This window comes from Sinocyclocheilus grahami, unplaced genomic scaffold, assembly GCF_001515645.1.
Source record: "Sinocyclocheilus grahami isolate Dianchi unplaced genomic scaffold, SAMN03320097.WGS_v1.1 scaffold168.1, whole genome shotgun sequence".
NCBI lineage: Eukaryota > Metazoa > Chordata > Actinopteri > Cypriniformes > Cyprinidae > Sinocyclocheilus > Sinocyclocheilus grahami.
In genome coordinates this window covers 654890-672440 of record NW_015505347.1, presented here as the reverse complement: position 1 = coordinate 672440, position 17551 = coordinate 654890, and the positions used below count along the sequence as shown (strand labels likewise).

The following is a 17551-nucleotide window of genomic DNA, read 5'->3' as shown; positions in this document are numbered from 1 at the left end:
TCAGTATCTGGTTGACATGACTGTGCATGAATTGTGGTATAAAGTTTTGTGTCCGTGGTTAAAACAAGATGTACATTTTTTTCTCCGGCATCTTGACTGATGCTTATAATGAAATTATGGTGTGCGTCATGGCAGGCGTGGCGTACTGGTGTGTTGACTGCGCAGACTCATTGGCATGATTGAGAGCAAACGTGAGAGGTCACGGGCCTACGGCAGGGTGTGGCCAAGTAAAAGAAAAATATAGTTTTATTTAAATATAGCTAAAATAGCTCCTTGTTGCAAAAAATAAAAAAAAGTCGCAGCTACAATGAGAAAGTAGGTAAATTTGGCGACAAAATCCCCAAATTGGCAACACTGGACCCAACCTCGGGAACACCTCCGGTCTCGTGACCTGTTACCTCCAATAATCTCCAACTTTAAACAATCAGTGTCAAAGATTATCGCATTTAACAGAGTTGAAAAAATGTCAAATATTATATTAAACACTGTCTTTACAACCGTAGACATGCATTTAACCCTTTCACCTCTATGCCTTCAGTGCAAAACAAACACAAGTTGGCACCCTCCTCACTCACTGTCTTTGGTCATGTAATCAGTTACAAAGATACTGGGACCAAAATTGTATCTGAAATGAGTAATATCTTTGATAAGGAGTTGATTGTGGATCCTTTCATTTTGATCTTTGGTCGGCCGGATAAAGCTTTGATTTTATCAAATGAAAAGAGACTTTACAATCTTCTCACATTTGCATCCAGGAGAAACATATTAATGAGATGGATAAGTGATATGACTCCAACTATATCTGGATGGCACAGGATTTTAATTAAATATCCCACTGGAATATTTAACATGTTTAGTTAATGGTCAGCCAGGCCAGTGAATGTCTGGAAGCCTTATATCAATAATCTAGGCATTGATTTGTCAATTATTCTGTGGAAGAGCTTTCCTATTCATGTACCTCAAGTGAGTGCATACTACCTCTATGTATTTAGTGTGGTTATCCACTTAATTTGAGTATCTAATTTTTTTTCTTTTCCTTTTTAGTGTCTTAGGATAAATCTGCTTTTGCCGATTTTTTTTTTTTTAATGATTATGGTTTACATTCATATGTGTTCTGTTAAAGTTGGAAAATGTTCAATAAATATATTTGGGGAAAAAAATAGTTTTTATTCAAATTTGAATGAATGTAAGTTATTTTATTATTGGTGAGCTTCAAACCTATTTCTTTTGGCGGATCATTGCATTTTAAGTCATTCTCATCTTATGGCGAAATATTTCAGAACCTTTATGGACTGAAAAATTATAAACATTTTCCACTGTCCAATTATGGATAAACGAGATAAACCTGCAATAAATCAGAGTGCCATTATATTTGATGTTCTTTTTTATTGAAAAACAAAACAGATGAATTTCCCCACGAGAATCTGATCTACTGCTCTTTCACTCAAAGAATATGAGAAATACAAACACTGCTGTCAATACATTCATATCTTTCTTTGGAACTACTGACTGAAAATCATTTTCAATAAAAAGGCAAACAAGGCAAAAAAAAAAGAGTTATATCAACAACATCATGCTACAGATTTAGCATATTTTAACTGAGTCTGTCTCAGATATTAAATATGTAAATCGTTAAAAACCCACTGAAACCCTCTTTAAAATGGGATTATGATCATCAAGTCATATAAAAAAATATGACTGACAATAGGCAATGAGGGGAAAAAAAGAACTTAAATGATTTTAGCAAATGGCTGCAATATAACAAAGAGTGAAAATTTTAAGGGGGTCTGAATACTTTCCGTACCCACTGTATTTTCTTCAGTAACAAAAAGTCCTGGGTAAAAACACATGAAGGCAGGAATATGTGATATGATGTGATAAGACAAAAATATTACTTAGTACTCCAATAAAAATGTCTCTGAGAATAAATGAGAAAACCTCAGAAAAATAAATTTCTTGGTCATATTTTCCATGAAGAAAACAAAGTGTATTTATGCTAATCTATCTGCAATAGAAAATAATAATTAAAAGTGTTTGATTGTCACAATGCACAATAAAGTCAGTTCGTAAAATATTGATTCTGGGGTGAAATATGACTTGGATATTTTAAACCCTTTTCACAAGACAGTGATCACGTGTTTAACAGTCATCAGCATCGTTAATCCTCAAAAGTTTTTTTTATGTTTTGATTTTTTTTTTATCTATGTACATTTGTAACACTATAGTTTGTATTATATCACCTTTGCATCAAATAAAAAACAAAAACTTTTTTGAAAGTCGTGAAAACACTATCGTGGAATTTTTCTTTTGCTGTTTGAGCAAATGGGAATGCAAAAAAAATACATTTGTGTGATACCCTAGCATTCACCGCTCTCGACGTTTACCCAACTATGACGACTTCCGCTGCTGAGAAAGCCGGGAATATGAACAATGAACAAATACAAATGAAATACAAATACAAGGATTGTTCTTGCAGTACATTCATATATTAACAGATGCTTTTCAACACAAAAGCTTGTGATCGCCACAAGCAAAACTGAAAAGTTAAAAATATATCCAACATCTGAGCTCATTTTTACAAATCTAACAGTATACTCGAAATCACAACTGACATGTGCAGTTTTTTTTTCTGAGGTCCAGACCCATACATGTATTTTGTGTGTGATTTTCATATAATTGCACTGATTCCAGTATGTTAAATTTTGGTTTTCAGCCTGTCTTTCTCAAGCGGCAACCTCCCGCTCTCTCTCGTGAAGCCAACACGGAAGTGACTTAAACTGTAATTCATCAACTGGCTCAACTTATCAACTTAACTCATCCGTTTAAATTATATTAAGCCTTAAAGTTCTGCATAAATAAGGGTGTGGCCACTTGAGTGACAGGTGGATTGCCGCTGCCGTCGAGCTAGGTGGGCGTGGCTTCAGCAACCAGCTGAACCTTTTTGCCCATTTTCGATTATCCGGGAGTGACACGTGGTGGCAACAGCCGGCTCCGCCCACTTTGAGCTTCAAAAACGCTCTTCAGAAAACTATGGGTGACGTCACGGACACTACGTCCATGTTTTATACAGTCTATGGCCTTTCTATATTCTGTGCAGATTATGTGAGCTGTTCAGCGACTGGTGTTCGCCATCTGTCCATCCACGAGGGGAAGCTGTTCTCTCCAGAAAGTGAACTGGCTAAAGGTGTCACTGCAGGGGAAATCACAGGAACCTCTGCGCTTCAGGGGCGGGAAGACGTGATGCACCACCTCACCTAGACGCACATACCTGCACAGGTAAAGCACAGCTGACACATTCATATAAAGCATTTACAAACACACAGTCAGTAGCAGTGCTAACTGCAAGAGTAGTAACAGAACAGACGTAACTATATTTTTCAGTAGCATTCAAATAGTTCTTTTTCAGTTCTTTTTGCATATATATATATAAAGCATTAGAATGTCTGATCAACTTTAGGCTGTGTTTACACTTGTAGTTTGGTTCTCTTGGTTCTTTTGGTCTGGACCAAAAAATATGCTGATGAAAACAAAGAAATTGCTGATGAACAAAGAAATAGCACCAGAGTTTGATTTAATAGAACCAAATATGTAAAGAGATAAGGTAAATGTATAGATAAAAAAGATGTATAGGTAAAAAGTCTGGGAGCCCCAGCGCTTAGTATATAGTATACAGTAGTAGCTTATATATATAAAAAAAAAAAAACGGCTATTTTTTTCAGAAAGGTAACTTGTGTGTAGTTGAACTACTTGAGGTTATGAGTAGCTTGTAACATGACAAACTACTTTCAAAGGTGCTTCGCTAACACTGGTCAGTAGTTTATACTCACGATGAGATGTTGGTCTTGGCATGTTCCTGGATCAGTTCTCCTTTAGGATTGACAGTGAAGATTCTGTTTAAGGGAACTCCCACCTCCTTATAGGAAAACACGTCCTGCAGACACAACAGACAGAGAGATTACAAAACTACACATCACACGGATCATCTACAGTACAGGCATCTTAATTAGATATGCAAACCATTTTGACTGACAAGTTAGTTGATTTGTAACTAATATTATTGGCTAATATGATGACCAATTAACCAATATTTTACTGCATTTCTTGCAATCTCATTGTCTCTGTGTTCACTCACGGTGCCTCTGTTCCCAAACGCTGCGTAGAAGGGCTCAGTGTTTGGGAGGAACAGATTCTTAATATCTGTCAAACACGCCACCTTAAACTTCTCCGGCCTCTTCTCAATCACCTCCCTGGAAACACAGAGAGAGAGAGTGTGTCTGTGTGTGTTTTGCTATATTCTCTAGCACCAGCATTTCTGACACTTTCTAATGTCACGTAAAGTTGTTATGCAGTGGGTCCTTTATTTGGGTTCAAATAACAAAGTGTCTGCAGAGTTTTTAACATAAAGATGCAAATCCATACTATCTCAAAATAAATAAAGTATCTCAAATTCAAATAGAATCCATGAGATATATAGTGAATCAAACCAGTGTGTGAGAGTGTGCAAAGTAAAAAATATTTTTCGAAGTTGAAAATAAAACAGATTGCTACAGAACATCTTATCAAAAAAAATACTGTTTCAGTTTTTCTACTTCAGAATTTCACATTTAATTCAACGTGTCACTTGCCACTTTGTTGTGATTATTGGTGAAATCCTGCAAGACTTTTTTCAGTGTGTTTGTGTGTATAATCACCTGTGCAGTGCTGATAGCAGGCTGCTGGGACTCAGTAAAACGGGTCCCTGTGGTAACATGGTTCCTCTCTCATTAACCCAGTGCAGGTAACCCCGCGTCATGTCAGCCATGCCAATCGCTCTCGCCGAGCAGTACAGAAACTTATACCCGTTCCTGTGAAACACACACAGATGCATTTCCCTCTTCATCCTGCTGACGTATCAGAGCATCAGAGAAAGCGTCTGTGGGCTCTTACTGGCTGATGCTGTGATACAGGCTTGCAATGCCCTGATGGGTCCAGTCTTTACCCAGCGTGGGCAGAATGTGCCCCAGCGTATCTGACCTGCGAAACGACATCAACGGTATGTGAGCGGATAAATTATTGTTGAAGGTTACGATTATGTTCACAACTACATACCTGGTGATTGTGCCGTCTATGTCTGATATGATGATTTTATCATCCCAGTTCCACAGGTAGATGGTTCCCTCACAGCGACACGTGCCCTGATACTGAGTCGTCACACTAAACACCACGTCATTAGGACCGTCCTTTAGCTGCAGACTGACCTACGGCAGACAAATAATCAGAGACACAATACACATGCTTCTGAAAAGGCCTCTTCTCAAATGTGGTTTTAAAACAGTTTGAATCATTCTAGTGAATTGGTTCATTTGAATGATTCAGCGATTCAAGTTTTGCATGGAATTCCAGGGTTCTGTTTTGTAGTGAAATATTTAGCTAAATGGCACTGTTCATTGCTATTTTGGGCTCAAATAAATGGGCTTTTCATGTAGTATTTAGTGTGGCACTAAATTTGTTAATTATAAAGATTAATTGTTATCTAATTTATAAAACTCATTTTTATTGAGGTGTGAAATTGTCTTCAAAACAGTAATCATTTTATTTTTTTCATTACATTTAGTCATTTAGCAGATGCTTTTATCCAAAGCGACTTACAAATGAGGACAATGGAAGCAAACAAAACCAACAAAAGAGCAATGATATGTACAATAATTTGAATTTTAAATTTTTGGTGTGTTTTTTTATAATGAACAAAAACAAGTAGATAGAACAGAAAATGAATAGAGAACGCTAGTGTCATAGGGTCATTTATTTTATATAAAGAAAACGAAAAGGAATAGAAAAAGAATAGAGAACTCGGATTGTTTTTTATTGTTTTTGTTTTTTGTTTTTTTAACAAAAAGAAAAGTAGTAGAATAGAAATAGAATAGAGATTGCAAGTGTTAAGCGGGTCAAGTTTTTTTAATAAATAAAAAAGAAAACACGCAGATAAATAAAATTAGAATAAAGAGTGCAAGTGTTAGAGGTTCAAGTTTTTAATAAAAATTTCTTAATTAAGTTCAATATACTTACGAGCTGTTCTGAAGAGAGGCGGAGCGTTTTCTGATAGGACACGCCCCCTCCTGCAGGGGCGGGGTCTGTGTGAACAGGGACGGGGGTTTGTTTGGCAGTTAAGTCTTCATCGCTGGACGAGGATTCGTCTTTCCGCCTGTAAACAAACGATCGGTCAGGCATATGAATGCTTACAGACTGCAATATTCCAGATGAAATCATTCTATCAGATCTGAACCTGTTCTTGATGGTCTCGTCTCCTGCAGGGCATGCTGAACCACCTGAGACTGAATCCTGCAAACACAAAGGACTTTCACTTCAGGACTTCACAGAAAGTCACAAAACCTTAAGTCTCCACCCAGTGGACCATTTGAATCAAAGCCCAAGGTGATGAGGAATATGTATCCGAGTACCGGTTTGGTGCTGTTTGTTCTTCCTCGCCATGAAAACCACCATCTTCCTCGGTTTCTGGGCATCTTCTCCTTCATGAGTCTCTCTACAGTGGCCTGTGAGGTACATGCGTACAGGCATAATTCTCAACAACTGAAAAACTCTCAGAAACCAAAGCCGCAAGAATCAAACAAATGCTGGACTCTCATGCAGGGAAGAGGATTGATAGAAACTACTGCAACGAACTGAGGAAGAAAAGAAATGAAGCAGGCGACAGAAGATAAACTCCAGCACAGAACACACATGACTGAGCCTTGCAAACTAAAACACACACACACACACAGGGAGGTGATACACAGGACAAGAAAACAGATCTTACATATATATGTGTCAAACTACAAATGTCTTGTGTTTGTTTACCAAGACTACATTTATTTGATCAAAAACAGAGAAAGAGAGTGTGTGTGTTTTGCTATATTCTCTAGCACCAGCATTTCTGACACTTTCTAATGTCACGTAAAGTTGTTATGCAGTGGGTCCTTTATTTGGGTTCAAATAACAAAGTGTCTGCAGAGTTTTTAACATAAAGATGCAAATCCATACTATCTCAAAATAAATAATGTATCTCAAATTCAAATAGAATCCATGAGATATATAGTGAATCAAACCAGTGTGTGAGAGTGTGCACAGTAAAAAATATTTTTTGAAGTTGAAAATAAAACAAAAAAATACTATTTTAGTTTTTCTACTTCAGAATTTCACATATCATGTGAAATTCATTTCATTGTATTTTTTACTGTATCAAAAATACAGTAAAAACAGCAATATTATGAAATATTATTACAATTTGTGTTTTCTATTTTAATATATTATGAAATATGATTTATTCCTGTGATGCAAAGCTGAATTTTCAGCATCATTACTCCAGTCTTCAGTGTCACATGATCCTTCAGAAATCATTCTAATATGCTGATTATGTTCAAGAAACATTTCCGATTATTATCAATGTTGAAAACAGTTCAACATTAATATTTTTTGTGGAAACCATAATACATGTGTTTTGGAGAAAAATAAATCTTTTGTAACATACAAATGTCACTTTTGATTAATTTAATGCGCCTTTGCTGAATAAAAGTATTCATTTGTTTAAAAAAATCTTACAGACCCCAAATTTTTTTTACGTAAATAATGTATATTATATGGGTGCACAAAATAGATTTATTTAATAGATTTTTTTAGTTATTCTTGTTTGCCAATTTTATACAATTTTATAAGACTAATAATTTAATAACGCTGTTAAGTGTAATCTCTAATAAATCTCAAAATGAATATCCATTTTTATACTGTGCATTATAATTGTGGGATTTAAAACAATCAGTTTTAGTTTTTAGTGCTTTGTTTAATTTATTACCTGAAAATAATTATTTCCTTAACTGTATCATCCACAATTGTATATGTGATTAAATACTAAAAACACTCATTTATATTACTGAATCAAAAGTATACCAATACTACAGTAGTATTAAATATTTATTTCATTACAAAACAGTCATTAAATGCTACAGAGTGACTTTTGGGAGAACAACTAAGTAACACAAATGAATCAGTGAAATGGAAATGAAAACACTAATGGACAAGAGTGTGTGTGTGTGTGTGTGTGTACCTTAGGCAATGGTTTCTGGAAGGCTTGCATAGCCAACATAATAGGAGCAGCGGTGCTCCAGTTATAATAACTGCACAGATAAAAGGAAACAAATATAGCAGCTGTTATTTCAGTCCAAGATAAATGAGATGAGAATCGATAACAGTAACATGACACTCACTTAGAGCTGATCTTCACCACCAGACTAGGGTCATCAATGATGGATGGATTATCAGCAAACTGCTGAAATGACACAGACTTCTGCTGAAAATGTTCTGAATGATAAAGAGCGGGACATGAAATCAATAATGATGCATAAACAGGGAATGTAACGGACATGAACGTGTTTCAAGCTTGTAGTCCTGCTGTACATAATTAATGAGCGGTGCTGATTGGGTCTGTGCACCTTTAGTGATCTCTCTGTTTTCTGTGAGTCCTCCACACAGAGAGATGGCCATAGAGGGCAGGTCGTAACTGTCCACGCCGCTGTCGGCTCCCGAGCTGCACATGGACTGAGGAGACACAGTCACACTGCGAACGCCGTTCTCACCGCAACGCTCCGAACCACTGAGAAAACACAAAATGCCATCTTTTATTGTTGCTATCCACCCATGATGCTTTGCGCAAATTATGGGAGTAACTTTCGTTTACACTGTAAACAATTAGCAAAAAGGTTCGCTCTATGAACGCAATGATAAGCATTTGCAAAAACTGGGTATAAGGTGACATTATTTTACTCACCTTTCAAGCATCGATCATTAAAAGGAAATTTAAAAGTGTCAAAGCATTAACAAGTTACATGAATAACTCCTAAAGATCCTCCTTCTATCCTCAGCAATATTACGGATGTGTTAAATATCATTATAGTAATATAATATATGTCTGTATTTCATAACAATTACATTTTACAGCATCTGTGTGAAAACAAACCAGGAAAGAGAAAAATGAAAGATTCATAGTGCATTCCAGGGAATTATGCTTGGTTTATCTCATAATTTAAATCGGGAGAGCAGATCACAAATGCACAGTATATGTTGTCTTTTTTCATTTACTTACAGCGGAATACAAAGGAAAAGAGCTATTCTATAGATATTGTTGTTATATCACGTCCCATTAATATACCAAACGTAACGTTATTCTCCTAACTTCTGAAAACAGAAAATGAATGAAAATGTACAGCCCATTCAGTCAAAATGACAGATTGTAGTTATGATTTGAAATTATTTGTTGCCGTCTTTTTGAGTGGAACTTTATCAAACCGGAAGTGCATCCCATCATTTAGAACGCAGTAGGCTCGTTAGGAAAAAGGTGGATAAGCAATCTTAGGTATTCTATCATATATATATACATGTTTGATTAACGTTATAAAGCCTCTGCTGAATCATATTTTATATGCAAATTTGTCCTCTAAAAGATCTTTGCTGAAAAACCTGTTGTACACAATCCACTACATGCCTTCTGTCATCAGAGTGATAGTTTATAGGCCTACTTTTTAGCAAGTAAACGTTCCGCTTCAGATTGTGATAAACATGTCTTTGCTGTAATTTATCAACTCAGTATAAAGAATAACTCTTATATTGTTAGTAATATTTTAAAATGAACACTTACTTTAAAGGGTTAGTTCACCCAAAAATGAAAATTCTGTCATTAATTACTCACCCTCATGTTGTTCGAAGCCCGTAAGACCTTCGTTCATCTTCGGAACACAATTTAAGATATTTTTGATGAAATCTGAGGGCTCTCTGACCCTCCCATAGACAGCAAGGTAACTACCACGTTCAAGATCCAGAAAAGTACCAAGATGATCGACAAAGTAGTCCGTGTGACATCAGTGGTTCAACTGTAAAGTTACGAAGCTATGAGAATACAAAAATAACGACTTTATTCCACATTTTCGTCTCTACTGTGTCACTTTGGACACGCGTTCACGACAGTATCATGACGCGAGCGTGTGGCGGCGCTGACCCAGATCCGGCGTAATGACGTCATCACCACACACTCACGCGATGATACTGTCGTGAACACCCGTCCAAAGTGACGCAGTAGAGACTAAAATGTGGAATAAAGTTGTTATTTTTGTTTTCTTTGCGCAAAAAAGTATTCTCGTAGCTTCGTAACTTTACAGTTGAACCACTGATGTCACACGGACTACTTTGTCGATCATCTTGGTACTTTTCTGGACCTTGAACGTGGTAGTTACCTTGCTGTCTGTGGGAGGGTCAGAGAGCCCTCAGATTTCATCAAAAATATCTTAAATTGTGTTCCGAAGATGAAGGTCTTACGGGTTTGGAACAACACGAGGGTGAGTAATTAATGACAGAATTTAAATTTTTGGGTGAACTAACCCTTTACTGAACTGAAGTAAAATCTCACTGATTTACATTACAATCTGAAGTTATCAGAATTTCATCTTAAATTTTGGTCATATAAATATCAGCATCTGCACTAAATTGTAAATTTTTACTCAGTTTGAAACTGAATAAAACTGAGGTGTGTTTTCCTTCTATGAGCTCCATATTTTCACTATATCATACTGTATGAGCCATAAAAGCATAACCATAACATAACACAAAACAGTTTTTTTATATATATATATTTTTTAAGATTTTGTCTAATAGTTCAAACATTCCTCAAAACGTCAAAATGTACCATATTTGATAGTATACCCACATTTACCATGATTTTTCTAAAAAATAATGAATGGATAATCAAGTAAACCTAAGTTGCTTCAGTAAGAGTTTGTCTTTAAATATGAATGACAATATAACATTATTCTTACATTGACTTAATAAAATCTTTAGATTCTCTAAAATTAGATCAATAATTCCAGACTACTATTTCATTTTTCAGGCTTTACAAGGTTAACACAGCTTTACGGTGTTAGGTGATACCGAACCTTTTAGGGAAGTAAAGTGCTGCCACTTCTGGCTCCAGATCTTTTATATCGTCCAAATACACGCCATCAGAACCCAGATGGCGGCTTTTCTTATCTGCATGAGAGCACATGAATCACTATGAATTATGTAATACACATAAACAAGCTGAATTTTTAACCAAAAAACAACTAATGCACTAATAACCTTTTCTTTTAGAAGGGGAATCAGTCTTATTTTGTGGGCGGGGTCCAGTATTTGCTCCTCCCTCCTCTACCGCTGACATCACGCAAGCCGCTCTGTTTGATTGGCCGTCAGAATGTAATGTCCCGTTTCTGTCCTGGCCATGGACAGGCGTGTCAGGGATGACTCTGAAATGTGTGTTGTCAGAGACCGGGATTGACAGTGGGCACGCAGGCAGGACGTTTGGTTTCGATGACAGAAACGATGGCTGTAAATATATCATTTTGTTATGGAGTAAGTATGAGTTTATTATATGAGGGGTATTTCAAATCACATGGATGTTATAGTTGCTGTTAATTGGGTGAATGTGTAAGTGAGTTGGTTTAATTCTGACCTTGGCGGCTTGCGGTAACTCCCCCCAGGACCACAACATGGCTGAATCCTCCTGCTGATCTTTAAGCAGCTCAGAATCACTTTTAGGGGTGCAGGGACGAGACACATTAGGACTGGAAAGAAAAAACAGGTTCCTTTATTGCACAAACTAGAATTTCATATGCAAAACTCATCGATACTATGCTAATAAAGCTAAAATATCAGAGAGAAAGCACTGACAGAGATTATTTGGCAATAGTTTTATCATTACCAGAATTTTTTTTTTTTTTTTTGGCAAATAGTAGTATGTTTGAACGAGTCTGTGTGTGTGTACACTACCTGTGACTCCACTCTTCATCTGAACGAGCATGAATTGTGTTTTGTTTGTTTCCAGTAGATGAACCTCCGTTCATCAGATCTCTACATGCATAGAAACACACACAGGAAGATGCCGTGTTGAGCAATATAGTTAAAAAAAATTATAAATTATATACTGCTGGTCAAAAGTTTAGAATAATTATGATTTTTTTAAATGTTTTTGAAAATAAGTCTTTAAGGCTGCATTTATTTGATCAAAAATACAATAAAAACAGTAATATTGTGAAATATCATTACAATTAATGTTTTCTATTTGAATATATTTGAATTGTAATGTATTTGTGTGATGTAAAGCTGAATTTTCAGCATCATTACTCCAGTCTTTAGTGTCACATGATCCTTCAGAAATCATTCTAATATGCTGATTATTAGGATGATATTAAGAGTCTTTTATTATGGTATACAACTATGCTTAATGGCTTAAAAGGGTCAGCTGACCTGTTCTGATCAGGTTGCTCGCTGTCATTGATGTCGATGTTGAACAGTTCTTCCTCTGAGAACTCCACGCTCTCCTCTCTCTTCACATCCTCCATTCTAAACTTCCTCCTCCTCCTCCTCCTCTTCTTCATTATTCCATTCTCACTGCTGGAGCCCATCAGAAGCCCCCCGTCGGATGGAATGGGAGATGTGGCCAGGTAAGATGGAACCACTTCCTGTAAGGAATCACAAAGAGAAAGTCAGAAAAGAAAAGTTAGCATGAGACTGTACTGTAAACAGAGTGTGCTATTAACAGACATTAGTAAGACCTTTTTTTTTGGCTCTGAATGAGTCACGTAACTTTATTGTGCAAATGTAAAGTGCAGTGTAATAAGCTACAGTGTTAAATAACAACAAAACAGATGAAATTAGGAAAATAAGACTGTGGGAATTAAAAAGAGGATGTTCACTCAGCTGATCTCAGAACCACAAAGGCTGATTCTTATAAACAAAACGTCTTCTTTCTTTTCTCTTCTCTTCGTCTTTTCTCTTCGTCTTGGCGCACTTCCTATATTTACTTCTTGTGTTACTTTCAATATGATCCCATTCAGAAAACTACTATTCTGTTATAAAATGGCATTTTATAAAACCGATAATTCCGGTCCTTGATTCTGATTGGCTGAGCCGCGTTCGAAGCTGTTGTAAATTACAGTACAAACACACACCTTTGTTTACTTCTGTGTGTTGCTCAGAAACCACTTTGTTGCAACCACAACTGTTTCTGAGGAACTACATTGTTTGGTGGAAGAATACTGTTTTTATTTATATCATTACACTTTAAACCTTACTACGTATATGGAATAACCGTTTTATAAAAGCAATAAGCCCCGTGAAGCCGTGGTTTACAGTGAATTTTTTAACAGCTAAGAGGGTTTTAGCAACAAACAACGCCCCTTAGCTGTTATAAATTCACTGTAAACCACGGCTTCTTGGGGCTTATTGCTTTATTATTCTACAGTTAAGCTTTGTTCTAAAATCACTGTACTGTTCTAGAATATGGCAGTTATTTTTTTAATTTTAGAACTTTGAATACTTGAACTGAAAACATTCTAAATTCTATAAGTATCCTGCCGTGTTCCAGAATCACTGCTCTGATCTGTTCCAGGATGCTGCTCTGTTCTAGAAAGCTGGATTAAGATCACAGCAGGAGCAAAGTAGGCTTTGAGCATGTGAAATTACTTCAGACTTCCATGCAGCTTTACATTCATGTAATCGAGCGATCTCTTATGTTTAGATCCTCTACTGGTCAAATCTCTTTAATTCAGAGGTCACCAAACTTGAGCTTGCGTTTTCTGGTCTCCAGTGCTTAATATGAATAGAAGTTAATGGAGCATAAGTTTAGTGTGACCACAGGTTTGGAAAGGAAACTAGCATTGGTGACTGTCGAGCAAAATGTGAGGGATTGCGTGTTTGCACCTGATCATCTTCTGTCTCCTTGACAAAGAAAGCTTCTCCGTTCTCGCCCAACTTCATGTGTAAATCCACAGGTTCCCCATTGATCTCAATGTCCACCTAATTGACAGAGAGAGAGAAGAGAAGTCAATACATATAATATCAAGTCATATCACTGTTACCTTAAATGTACCACTCACCACTTTCTCGCGTGATCTCAGGACACCCATCTTTCCGAAGCGTACGTGAAATGGAGAGCAGATCAGAGCTCCATCCGGCTGCCGGACAACGATGACATCAATACAGCCGGACAGTGTGGCGGGATTCAGACCTCTGTAGAGCTCCTTCACCTGCACGAACACCTGCCCCGCCAACTGACCCACGTAATTCATGGTCTGAGTCTAAATAGAGAAAGGAGAAGAGACGTCAGTTATTGATCCTGTACATTGTGGCGTATGGTCAGTATGAACTCTATAGACTAGAGTGTGTCGTTTTCTTTTATTAAAGGAATAGTTCACCCAAAAATGAACATTTGCTTAAAATTTGAAAATCCTCAGGTCATCAAAGGTGTAGATGAGTTTGTTTCTTTATGGGAACAGATTTTAAGTCATTTAGCATTACATCATTTGCTCAACAATGGATCCTCTGCAGTGAATGGGTGCCGTCAGAATGAGAGTCCAAACAGCTGATAAAAACATCACAATAACAAATACGAGTCCATAATCCATTATAACACTTCCTCCAGTGAAAAAGGCCATCTCCTGTTGTCCTCTCACATCAAAATCCACCAACATATTTGTTTAGAACTGGTGTTTGATCTGTGCATATTTCTCTCTTAATTCAGATGAGATTACTTTTTCACTGAAGAAAGCAATATTATGGATAGAGGACTCGTATTTTGGTTGCTTGTGGATTATTGTTATTGATGTTTTTATCAGCTGTTTGCACTCTCGTTCTTTCTGACGGCACCCATTCACTGCAGAGGATCCATTGGTGAGCAAGTGATGCAATGTTAATTTCTCCAGATCTGTTCCTATCTAAAACTTGGATGGCCTGAGGGTGAGTAAATCTTCATTTTTGCATGAACTATTCCTTTCAGACATACATTGACTAAGGAACCTGAGAGACCAGCATATCGCAGAAAGTAGATGGTGGATGTTTTTGACATGAAATAGCACACAACCACCCAAAACATCCTATATCAACCACATAGCAATGCTTTAAAAGGCACTTGCAAAACTTAACAACTTTGAATGGGCATTACTTACATTTCTTTCAAAAAATGTAAAAACCTAGTTATTTTTCCACTTACATTTACTACTAGTGGTGCAGAAATGACACATTTCACATTGTAGTATATTAAACACCATGTATATAGTATATAATGAACAACATCAAATACTGATTCATGACAAATGCAATTCTTTCACCAACATGCATTGCATTTTTAGAATTGCAATCGAGTTGATTTTCACTCGGCACACTACTCTGTCAATCTGATACCCTCACAAGCAGAAATTAATTATTGATTTTCTGTCATAACCTCTGGAGAAAGTCAAGCCAGCAGGAATTCTGTCACCAGTTACTTCTGCACTTGATCAAACAGACATGATGCTTTTATCAAATACTGTCTGGACGATATGGAACATTCAGTCCTCAGATGATCACAAAGGTCAGTGATCTGACCATAACGTACATGTTTACAGATGCTATTAAAGACCATCTGTCTGTCAAACACCACAGGATCAGATTTCAGAATCTGTTCTGTACTTAGATACACAATGTCAGTGTGCTCGTGTGCGTGATCACTGCTGTACTCCTCCTGGTGTCATATTCCTCCATAAATGAATAATGTCAGCCCCAGACAAGCTAACTGAGTTAAGAGAACAGATGAATCCAGAAATATCCAAAGAGCTTTAAGCTTTAGGTGACGTGAATGCAAAAATGAGCCCTAGACTGAGAATTAGTCACATTATTCAAAACAGCCATTCACATGAAAGAACAAAAAGGACAAGGAAAGCAAAAAGGAGAAATGTTTAGTTCCAAAGAAGAAAGTACAATCTGTCAAAATATGTTTTCAGCAGCAGAAAGCAGTTATTTGTATTCGATAATTACATTTGATTAAATTATATTATAATATATATACTATAACATACATTATAACATATTAACAATACTTATTAACTTATTAATTATAATAAATTAATAAAAAGATAAAGTATTATTATTTAGTAAATAACATATTTATTTATACTGATGTATTACTTAATAGTACATAGTTTATATTATAGTATTATTTATCTGTCTTAAAATGTTATTATATAGTTATATTATAGCTCGTTGTTGATGAATGTATATTCGATACTGATATTAAATAATTTCAGCCTTTAAAAGTCTTGTGAATCAGAACTAATATGAATCATCAACATTATAAGAGGGATAAAATATCAGCTTCGAAAGTGTGAAGGAAAATACTGACTCATTATGTATAGTTATGTAATCAGAGTGAATACTAAAACAATGTTTACAGACATCACGTAAGGATATCAACATCATATTCACAATTTCATTTCACATCCCACATTAATAACTTGCTGTAGTGGTTTACATGCACAGCATATAGGTTAAATGACTATGTTCATAACATGAAGTCTCTCTCACCTCTAACGTTAGGAAAGCCCCGTTCAGCTCATCGTGTTTTCAGAGGAGTGAAGGACAAACACTGTAACATTCATACATTCATATTCTCGCTGTCATATTCTGACTAACGATGTGAGTGACGCCACGTACACCAAAAAAAATATATATATATATATCTGTGATCATCCGGCTGTCAGAAGAAGTGAAACAGAGCCGATAAGTTGTGGGCGGGCGCTGATAGTTTGTTTTTAACTCGGCTCTTGCAGGTACCGCTTTGAGTGACAGCTGTGAGGCGATCATGCTGTCCAATCAGCGCGCAGCTTTCGTGACACATAGTGGCTACTGTGAGGTGATTGTGCTGACCAATCAGCGCGCAGCTCTCATCGTTCCTAGTGGCTTTTGTAAGGTGATCCTCTCGTCCAATCATTGAGCCGCTTTCACTGACGTTCGATGTCTGCTGTTTTTAGCATTATGTCGAAAGAATAAAAACATAGGCAAGTTGAACTAATAAACTAAAAAAATAATAAAGCTTGTTCTTTCTGGAATGATGAGAAGGGTTTTTAAAGAAAACAGTGTAGATAGTAAATGATGCCTATTAAATGATGTACTTAAATGTTAATTATACTTTCAGTAGCTACATTGAATCATAAAATATATTTTTAAGTGATATATTCATAATTTATGAACTATCTTCTTTCCAGCTGACAGGGAGCATTCTCACAGCTTTCACTAACGTTTTCTTAACTTTATATGTGACCCTGGACTGGACCACAAAACCAGTTTTTTAATTCAATTTATATTCAATATTAAATTGAATATTGTTCAAATCTGAACAAATAAGCTTTCCATTGATGTGTGGTTTGTTAGGATAGGACAATATTTGGCCGAGATACAACTATTTGCATAGCAATGCATAGCCTATTGCTAATCAAAAATGAAGTTTTGATATATTTACGGTAGGAAATTTGCAAAATATCTTCATGGAACATGATCTTTACTTAATATCCTAATGATTTTTGGCATAAAAGAAAAATCAATAATTTTGACCCATACAATGTATTTTTGGCTATTGCTACATATATACCCCAAACGACCGATTTTTCTTTTACGCAAAAAATCATTAGGATATTAAGTAAAGATCATGTTCCATGAAGATATTTTGTAAATTTCCTACCGTAAA

At 36.2% G+C, this 17551-nt stretch overlaps 1 protein-coding gene across 2 annotated transcripts in view; it reads right to left on the bottom strand.

Moving 5' to 3' along the window:
* Nucleotides 1-3014: 3014 nt before the first annotated feature.
* The window catches only part of lpin1b (lipin 1b), a 14931-nt gene continuing 394 nt past the window's right edge, over nt 3015-17551 (bottom strand). Inside the window, exons 1-20 of one of the 2 annotated variants that reach the window (XM_016282902.1) lie at nt 16393-16592; nt 13932-14132; nt 13756-13851; nt 12301-12515; nt 11824-11904; nt 11507-11618; nt 11137-11380; nt 10953-11046; nt 8463-8623; nt 8238-8331; nt 8078-8147; nt 6438-6530; nt 6263-6318; nt 6046-6181; nt 5089-5237; nt 4927-5013; nt 4692-4844; nt 4133-4247; nt 3828-3931; nt 3015-3268 (exon numbers count right to left, since the gene is read on the bottom strand). In XM_016282902.1, coding sequence (XP_016138388.1) covers nt 3112-3268; nt 3828-3931; nt 4133-4247; nt 4692-4844; nt 4927-5013; nt 5089-5237; nt 6046-6181; nt 6263-6318; nt 6438-6530; nt 8078-8147; nt 8238-8331; nt 8463-8623; nt 10953-11046; nt 11137-11380; nt 11507-11618; nt 11824-11904; nt 12301-12515; nt 13756-13851; nt 13932-14123 — 2409 coding nt within the window. In that variant the 5' untranslated portion in view covers nt 14124-14132; nt 16393-16592 and the 3' untranslated portion in view covers nt 3015-3111. Of the gene's footprint in view, nt 3269-3827; nt 3932-4132; nt 4248-4691; nt 4845-4926; nt 5014-5088; nt 5238-6045; nt 6182-6262; nt 6319-6437; nt 6531-8077; nt 8148-8237; nt 8332-8462; nt 8624-10952; nt 11047-11136; nt 11381-11506; nt 11619-11823; nt 11905-12300; nt 12516-13755; nt 13852-13931; nt 14133-16392; nt 16593-17551 lie in introns of those variants that run through there. The other variant, XM_016282903.1, reaches the window with a different exon arrangement.